General features: G+C 39.8%; 1 protein-coding gene across 2 annotated transcripts; it reads right to left on the bottom strand.

The window, feature by feature from the left end:
- LOC107635527 (proline-rich receptor-like protein kinase PERK8) lies at positions 967 to 6,029 on the bottom strand. Of its 2 annotated transcripts, none has more exons than XM_016339013.2 (9): positions 5,557 to 6,029; positions 4,049 to 5,477; positions 3,072 to 3,482; positions 2,507 to 2,593; positions 2,142 to 2,212; positions 1,944 to 2,020; positions 1,712 to 1,859; positions 1,431 to 1,592; positions 967 to 1,329 (listed from the first exon to the last, which is right to left on the bottom strand). In XM_016339013.2, exons 2-9 carry the CDS (start codon positions 5,115 to 5,117, stop codon positions 1,087 to 1,089), a joined length of 2,268 nt encoding a protein of 755 aa, XP_016194499.1. In that variant the 5' UTR covers positions 5,118 to 5,477; positions 5,557 to 6,029; the 3' UTR covers positions 967 to 1,086. The 2 variants fall into 2 exon arrangements, with proteins under 2 accessions (XP_016194499.1, XP_016194498.1); XM_016339012.2 differs by having other exon boundaries at positions 4,049 to 5,130.

The raw sequence follows: 9,617 nt of genomic DNA, 5'->3' as shown, positions 1-9,617 counted from the left end.
ATTAAGTTAAATAATAAAATTTGAAATAATATTAGTTATAATTAATTTTTATTATATTAGACTGACTTGATTGAATTTGGTTAACAAAAAAATTTAAATATATAAAATTATTCTTTTATTATTGAACATTAATAAATAGGAAATTAGGAATCATGAGATGACACATGTTGCAATAATAATGGTGGAAAAAACAAGAAAAAATAGCTACAATCTTTATGGCTTTCATTAAAGTTTCAGCCAGTGTATTGCTCTGTTTTCGTCTTTCAAAAGCTTTCACAAGGATAACATTGTGAATTACTAGCTCACTAAAAAACAAATGATTAACCAGAAAACTATTCGTACATGGCATTTCAAACTTCCAAAAAAAAAAGGTCGGGTATACCTAAAATGCTTCCTATCTAATATGTTGGTGAAAGGTCATGAAACTACGATAAGGGTTATTGGCATTGCTCTTAACTATAAAGTCCTTGGATCGAAACTAGCACACAGAAGAAGCAAAAAAAAGGATAAAAAGAATTGGCATCGATACAAAGATAAACTCATAAACCATATATTTAAAGAGTTTCGGAATCTTATATGTTTAGAATTGTTGATAAGTGTGTAATATCTGAAATAAAAGTCCAAATATAAAATATCCATGGTTTGTAAAATAATGAGGTGATGGATATCTAAACTAGCTGTATATATAATGCATTTTCTTCAGATGGTTGTTTCTGGTTTCTTTCCATGATATAGTCTAGAATTCAGAGTCAAATCAATGATAACTCGGTGTTTGTTGACCTTGCTCTCCCTATTTCACTCTCAAATTGCCAAATCAAAGGTCTAATAGTAATAGGTGTTGCAGATTGATCAACAAATCATACATGGTATTATATTATATCATTAATCATTGAACTCTTATAAATACAAGTAGTTATGTAACAAATGACCTAAATTACAAAAGAATAGAAGGCATCATAGCAAGCAAAATCATGTTGGCAAAAAGAAACAAAAAAGGGTTAAAAAAAAAATGATACTTTTGAGATTTACAAGAGTTATAACACAGGATCTGGCCACCATCAAATTACCATCATCATCATAATCATCTCAAATAATATTCCTAGGTCCTGATCTATTCATGGTTGTTGAGTCATGTTGCTCTCTACTCATCCAGCTACTTTGAGACTCATTAAAGAAACTGGAACTGTAATCTTGGCTACCAAAAGCCATCCTTCTAAACATTCTGATCTGTGCGGATTGTTGCGCAGAATCGAAGACTGAACTCTGCCCCGGTCTGATTCCGTTGTTGAGATCAGAATTTTCGTCTAAGGAATCTAAAGCTCTTACCACCTAGGAAGTGATGTATGAATTGATGCATGCAGGGTTAGTAACTTGGAAGTTAAGAAAAGTATAGTCTTGAGGAGCTTTTCGAAAACAAGATAACAAATTACCTGACTCATCCGTGGCCTCTTTATTGCTGAGTGGCGAACACAGGCTGCAGCAGCCTCAATCATCCGGAACATTTCATCTCTGTTGTAGTTCTTTTCCAGTCTTGGATCCACCAAGATTTCGAGGTCCTCGTTATCAAGTGCTTCTATCAACAGAGGCCGAGCCTGGGAATAAGTTGGCCTAGTAAGTAAATAAAACCTCGGAATCTATGGTTTCTATAAATGCAAGTGTTATAATGATAAGCAAAGCAATGTTAATTCTAAGTTTCTAATATAGGAAGTACCCATTCAACCAGGCTTTCGTCACCGATAGGCTGAGAGACATCTACAGGCTTCCGACCGGTAATTAGCTCCAAAAGCACCACACCAAAGGAATATACATCGGACTTTTCAGTCAATTTTCCGCTTGTTGCATACTCTGGTGCCATGTACCTGCAATTCCATAAGCAGAAAGAGGCCTAAACAACAAGGTATGAAAGATCACTGATGAGGCTACACGCAAACGCATGTACCTACCCAAAGGTTCCCATCACTCGGGTAGTAACATGTGTATTTGAATCCAGAGCCAATTTTGCAAGTCCAAAGTCTGAAACCTGTTGGCCAAATCATACCAAAAAGGTGTCAGATTGTAAATGTGATTTAAGCTGGCAATGAAGCATGAAAACTTGCTTATTCCCTGACCAATTATGTTGCAAGAGTTCAAAAGTGGCTTACTTGAGCTTCGAAGTTATTGTCAAGCAGGATGTTTGATGACTTAATATCCCGATGAATGATGCGTGGATGGCCTGATAAATTAATTAAAAATGAAGTAAGAAACAGGGATGAAGAAGATACAAAAAATATTATGCCGCAAAAAAAAAAAGGATCAACAACTAAAACACAAGTAGCTCTAAATTTAAAATGAACAAGAATACAATCTTGTCCTTCAAAACTTTCAATGTAATTAGTCATAAGAAAAATATTTATATTTTATAAGAATGTCTCCAAATCTAAAAGACACCCCTAGTACAAAGAAAATCCCATTTACTGTGGATAGTGATGAAATATGGAAAAAAAGGAAAAACAATGAAGAAACTTACAGTCTTCATGTAGGTAAGCTATTCCTCGAGCAGCCCCAGCTCCAACCTTGACTCTGGTAGGCCAATCCAAAACTGGTCTGTTTTCACCTGTAAAAGTTGTAAATTATTCATTAAGCTATAGATCAAAATTTACATAGGAGGGTACCCATTAAACATAAACTTAGAATTGCATGATTACCGAAACTTTTTAGAAAAACCTACTTCGGATTGGAGGAGTAGAACTCAAATGCAATATTAACTTAAATATTAATGAATACATATGGGGAAGAATCTTGTGTATCTACTTGCAAGCTGCAAAATCATTAAATATATAATGCATAATTTTTTTCAAGAGTTCTTGAGTTCACCCCCAAAATATTTAAATAAATAATGAGAGCAGCACAGTATGATTAGTTTTTAACTTTTCATGCTAAAGAATGGACTTCATATATGACATTTTCACATGGTTCAACCAAAGTGGATATAAAATATATCTTTTGAAGTTGTAAATTTGTAATAAGTTGTTAATAAGTATTACATTTTCTTACTTATTTGAATTACTGAATCACAGAGATATCTTACTTACCATGAAGATGGTAATGAAGTGTGTTGTTAGCAACATAGTCATAGACAAGCAATCTTTGATGCTCAGATATACAATAGCCCACCAGGGAAACAAGATGGCGATGATGCACACGGCTAATAATCTCAACTTCTGCTCTAAATTCGCGTTCCCCTTGCCCGCCACCAACTTTAAGCTGTTTCACAGCCACTACTCTTCCATCAAAGAGCATACCTTTGTAGACCGCACCAAATCCACCTTCTCCCAATAGATTTTTTGGAGAAAACCCATCTGTAGCTTGGATAAGTTCTTCGTATGTGAACCATGATCTTGAACTACTTACAGCACCTGGCTCTGATGGTGAATACACAAAATCACCACCAGAACCACTACCTAAGTAGTTAGCTGGTGATTGTGGCCTCAAGAATAATGTACCTAGCACAGAATACCAATGTTTCTTAAAAGATTGTATATATTATAGCAAAACTTTGCACAATTCAATTATTAATTACTTTATAAAGCTTCCTATGAACATATTCCATTCACAAAGTACCACTTTAAAAATAATATATACAACTAAAATTCAAACTTCTTTGGAACAAAATAAAGTCCAGCAAGAATTGATTATCACACTTAAAATCATTGTAATAAGCTGAATTCGTAACACATTTGTGTACACATGAAGGACACTGCTAGGAGCACATCACACACAAACTAAAAATTATATATATTCTATGAAAATTTTACACATTTCAATTATTACCTAGTTCATAAAGCTGCCTACAAACACAAATTTATAATCAGCTGAATTCATCAAATATGTCTACACAGGAAGTCACGAAGGACACTACTAAAAGCACAAACACATGAACTCATCACATATTTGTACACATGAATAACACTGCTATGAGCACATGTAACAATCAAGGTTGACAACAAACAACATGTAATAACCAGCATGAGCTTATATAGTTAAGGGATAGAAGTGCAAAACGCAATACCTGAATTGTGAGACGAGGTAAATGGTGAAGGCAAAGTATAACCAGCTTTTGGTCCCTTTCCTTTCTTCTTTTTCTTTGAAAACCACAAAGCCATAACAAGAAGGCTGAGAACAAAAAAGCCAGCTATAACGGCAATGGCCACAGCTCCTCCAGAACCTAACCCTTTTGAATGTGAAGATGGGGTATTCGAGGTTATATTATCGGTGCCATCATTAGTTGGTTTAGCAGTGGGTTTCTCAGTTGGAAAAGAGGGTAAGGACTCGGCTGGAGCCCCCGCTGCTGTTCCATTATTAGAGGGACGAGACAAAGACGATGGAGGTGAAGACGCCGAAGGGACTGAAGGAGGAGTTGATGGCAATGTGGATGGAGCAGGGACATCTTTGGAAGGAGGTGCAGGAGGAGTGGATGGCAATGTTGATGGAGGGGGAGCATCAGTGGAAGGAGCAGGTTTAGAAACAGAAGGAGGGGATGCATGTTGTGAAGGAGGCGAAGGCGGCAGAGGAGAACTCTCTGGTGGCTTTCCCTTCGGCGGAGTAGGGGTGGATGGTGTTGGCCTTGGCACATTGGCTGGAGGTGGAGGAGATGGTGAAACTGGTTGAGAAGGAGGTGGAGTTGATTTAGGAGGTGCCTGTGAGGGTTGAGGTGGAGGGGAACTGGCTACGGGAGGCGGTGGGGACGAACTTGGAACCGAAGGGGAAGTCTTGGCAGGAGGAGGGGCAGCAGTGGCAGCTGGTGGTGGTGGTGAGGATGCAACTGAAGGTGGAGGTGATGCTGGTGTTGAGGGTGGTGGAGAATCTGGTGGTGAAGGAGGGGATGGAGTTGGTGGAGGTGTAGTAGATGATGGTGGAGGTGAAAGGGATGGGGTAGGAGGAGAGGTTACAGGAACTGAAGGAGAAGGAGGTGAAGCTGAAGAAGGGGTAGAAGGAGATGAAGGTGCAGGGGTGTCAGAGGTTTGATTTGGCTTAGAAGGAGAAGATGGAGATGGTTGTGATGGTGGTGGTGGATTAGCAGAAGATTCTGGTGGAATTGCAGAAGGTGATGCATTTGGAGAAGGAGAAGTTGAAGCCATATCTTCTATGAATCTACCCTCAACAACAACAACAACAAAAATGTGCTATGTTACTATAACACTCCCATCAATATCTTCCAAATTTCAATAACACTCACAAATTTCCAATCTTTTTTCACATAACCATCAAATTCAACACTCCAGATCAAGCATCAACTCCAGGTTTCAGATCATCATCAACTATTCTACTACCACAAAATGCTCAAATTTTCTTCCAAAATCAAAACTTCTAACAACCACTAAGACCCAACTCCCAAAAACAAAAGCTTAGCTTAGCAGCAAAAAGTCAATACCCATGAACTACTTTTATCAAAGTTGGGAACTTTTGCAACTTTTGCAAGCTACAGAACCTGACAAATACTAAAGGTAAAGCGAAATTCACAATGGGAAAAGAGAAAGGTAGCTCAGAAATAATTTAAAAAAGGAAAAAAAAAAAAACCTTTTTCTTCTATTTGCAGCAGAAGACAAATGAAGGAGCACCCAGCAGCATTATGACCCAGATTTATCACTTGCAATTTCCACAACCTGAGAACACAAATTCAAGTCCAAAATGCAGCACACCCAGATCTCCAAAACTAGCACAAGCCACAACCCATATACCAAAGATGAAAACTTTACCAAAATCTGAATAAAGGGTATTTGAAGGACTAGTTCAAACGTATTGGAAGTTCCACAATAGCTTTCAAAATTCAACAGGAAAAGGAAAAAAAAGGAGAAAAGAAAAAGAAAAAAAAAGAAGCTTAATTTGCGGAATATGGGAACAGTGGAAGACACAGCAACAAATAAGAACGTGGAGACGACTTTGAGAAGAAAGTGGGGAGTCCCTCCCTTCACACAAGACACAGTCTCTCTCTGCTTCCTCCACTCACTCACAAGCACATGCACTGGCTAATGGAATGAAAAAGCTTCTGTCTTGTTCTGTAAAAAAATAAAATAAGTAAAATGAAAATTATTGAGAGCACAAATTTAATCATTACCCATATGATTTTATTTTGTTTTTGCTGTGTTATCCCTTTTTAGATTAATTATTATGTTCCTCTGTATAAAATAAAATTCTCAGTGTTATTTGAGTATTGCATAACTTGGTCCGTATGCATTTTGAAATATGAAATTTCAAATTAAAAAAATTGATAAAGTAATAAAATAAAAGATTAATTATCATTAAATTTATAATTTTTATTATATATAAATTTTATTATATTAATTCAGTCAGTCTATAATTTAACAATGGTACATTTCGTGCTTTGGGAGATTCTAATCATTCTATTCCTCTTATATCTAAATTCCATGGAATAACATTTTTTTGTCATCCTCAGTGAGTCAGTGATTGACATGTCATTTGAGGCACCAAAAGATGATGTTTAGCAAAAAAGACTAGAGACTAATCCCTCACATCACATGTGATAAACTATGGTTTAAACTTCAATTTGATTGAAAGGAATGTTAATACTTATAATAGAAGATATTTGTATGTGTGAAAGTAAGCTGTAAGCTAAAAGAAATTACTAATTCTATTCTTATTCTTATTCTTATTGATAATAATCAAGCTATATGGGAAAGTTTCATGGATTATTTGAGTAACAATGTACTTGTAGAGATCCTAACCTTTTTTTGGAATAAAGGTCACTAAAATAAAAGGACATGTTATATATACATGGAAAATAAGTCATTAAATTAGTTATTTATAGGGGTAAGTATAGTATTGGTCCCTAACGTTGAGGGTGAAAATTGAAACCGTTTCTCATCTAATTTTCGATTTAGAATCGTCCTTAACGTCTTTTTTGGTATTAAAATCGTCCTTTTAATTTTTTCGGACAAAAATACCCTCACCACTATTAGCACAATTACCTCCTCCACCACTACCACCACCACCACCAACACCAACACCAACACCACCACCACCACCACCACCATGGATAATGGAATCATAAGAACTCAGAACCAAAACCCACCACCAGCACCCCCACCCACTGATACTCCATCAACATCAACACCACCACCACCACCACCATGGATAATGGAATCATAAGAACTCAGAACCAAAATCCACCACCAGCACCCCTACCCACTGATACTCCATCACATCTGCATCACACCAACCAAAACTTAGAAAATCAACATTATCATCAGAACCCAGAACTCAGATCTAGAACTCAAACTTAGAAAAACAACCCAAAACTCAAACTCAAAAAAACAAGAACTCAATTCAGAAAATCATCATCATCATCAGAACCCATAACTCAGAATCCAAAATTCAAACTCAAAAAAAAAACAAACCCAAAACTCAAACTCAGAAAACAGGAACCCAAAACTCAAACTCAAGCAAACCCAGAAGAAGCAGAAGACGAAGTAGAAACAGAGATCGAAGCAAGAAGCAAAAGCGGCGAGGAGCAGTGGCAAGACGGCGAGACGGTGAGGAGCAGCGGCGACGGTGGCGCTGGCTTCCCTCAGCGGCGAGGCGGCAAGAAGCAGCAGCGCGAGTCCTTCTCCCTCTTCGCGTCTCTCTATGTTCGATCTCTCTCCTCTGGCGTGGGTGGCTGGCGCGACGGCAAGTTGGGCAGCGGTGAGGCGCAGCTGGCGGTGAAGGTTGGACGCGGTCTGGGTGGCGATGCGACGGGGCACGCAGCGGGCTGGGCGCGGCGGCGAGGTTTCCTGTGTTTTCTTCCCGTTCAGCTCTCTCAAATCTCCCTCTCTTCTCCTGTCAACAGTGGCGGCGACGGCGGCAATGATACCTACCGCGCCGCCTCCCTCTTTCCCCCTTCCTTTCTTCTTCCCGCGGTCGTCCCCATCCCCCTCTTCCTTTCCCCTTCCCCTTTCCCCTTTCCCTCCCTCTCCCTTCGTATACCCTTTTCCTTCCCCCCTCCTCCCCGACGCGTTCCCCTCTCGCGCCCAACACGGTTTTTTTTTTAATTTTATAACTTTTTTATTAAAATAAAGGTAGTTTAGGAATAATATAAAAAATTTTATTAAAAAGAACGATTTTAATACGAAAAAAAAACGTTAAGGACGATTCTAAATCGAAAATTAGATGAGGGACGGTTTCGATTTTCACCCTCAACGTTAGAGACCAAAACCATACTTACCCCTTATTTATATTACATATAAAATTATACATTAACTAATTTAGTACCTGATTTTCAGTTTGTAAATAATATTTTTATAAACAATATATTTAAAGAAAGAATAAATGACCATTTGTACCCATGAGAGATGAAAACGCTGACATTTGTACCCATGAAAGCTCGAAACTAATCTTGTACCCATGATAGATGCTGTCCGTGTGACAAAAGTGCCCTGGCTTGGATCTGAGCTTGGTTCGTGGGTTTCCGAACCTACGTGGCACTCCCACCCCACTACCCCCCAAAGCCATATCTGAGCCAACCATTCACCATCATCATCTTCATCTTCTTCACCATCATCCTCATTCATCACTGTCTCTTCCCAGCCACCATAACCTCCATCACCATCACCTCAGCACCGCCACAACCACCTCCCTTCACCACAACCTCCGGCGACAAAAACACATGACATACACACTAACAGAGGAAATAAGAGAGCAAGGAGGAAGAGAGCAGAGAAACGAGAGATTCAGAGAGTGAGGAGAGAGCACGAGAAGAGATCCGAGAGAGGGAGGGTATCGCGCCGTCACCAGCCACCGTCGCGCACCACCACCGCCGTCAAGACGCCGAGCCACCACGCAAGAAGAGGGAGACATTGTCGCTGTTGCCAACGTCGAGGGAGAGAGCACGCGTCGCGAACCAGAGACGCCGCAAGGGGAAGAGGAGCCGTCGTGCTCCGCCACTGTCCAGCCACCATCGAGCTAGGGCTGCCATCGCGCCTCACTATGTGTCACTGTCGAGCTTCGAAGAGGGAGAGAAAGTGCGCGAAGATGAGAGAGAGAAGGAAAGCCGATCCTGTCACCACCGCCACACCCAGTCGCCGTCATCATCACGGGAGCTCATTGCCGTCACTAGCGGGAGTCGCTGCCGCTGTCGCCGAAACCACTGTCTCCGTTTGTTGCCCAGCCTTGTCTCTGTTTCTGATTCCTCTCTTGTGTGCTGAAATCGCTGCTGCCGTGGTGGTGGCCGTGAGGTTGTTTGTGCTTAAACGAAGCTAATACTGCTACCGCTCCATTTCTCTGTTCTTTTCAAGTTTTAGTAAGTTGTCCTTGTTCCAAAACCCTCATTGTTACCGTTCTATTTTCATGGTTGATTGAGAATTTTGAGACATTATTGCATTAGGGTTATGTCAATACATTTGCAAGTTGTTCGATGGCATTGTTGTTGCGGGAAGCTGTTGGTGCGGCTAATGCCGCTACTGCTGCTGATTCGATTTAAAGTCGTTGTCGCCGGAGGTTGTGGTGAAGGGAGGTGGCTGTGGCGGTGCTGAGGTGATGGTGATGGAGGTTATGGTGGCTGGGAAGAGACAGTGATGGATGGGGATGATGGTGAAGAAGATGAAGATGATGATGGTGAATGGTTGGCTCAGATATGGCTTGGA

Source organism: Arachis ipaensis, chromosome B04 (genome assembly GCF_000816755.2).
Source record: "Arachis ipaensis cultivar K30076 chromosome B04, Araip1.1, whole genome shotgun sequence".
NCBI lineage: Eukaryota > Viridiplantae > Streptophyta > Magnoliopsida > Fabales > Fabaceae > Arachis > Arachis ipaensis.
The sequence above is the reverse complement of the archived record's forward strand: the minus strand, read 5'-3'. Positions and strand labels throughout refer to the sequence as shown.

Coding starts and splice junctions, on each gene's coding strand:
- LOC107635527 (XM_016339013.2), bottom strand. CDS start 5,117: ATGGCTTCAACTTCTCCTTCTCCAAATGCATCACCTTCTGCAATTCCA. Junction 2,213..2,506: donor AGCTTACCTACATGAAGACT/GTAAGTTTCTTC, acceptor TTAATTTATCAG/GCCATCCACGCATCATTCAT. Junction 1,330..1,430: donor AGAGGCCACGGATGAGTCAG/GTAATTTGTTAT, acceptor ATCACTTCCTAG/GTGGTAAGAGCTTTAGATTC.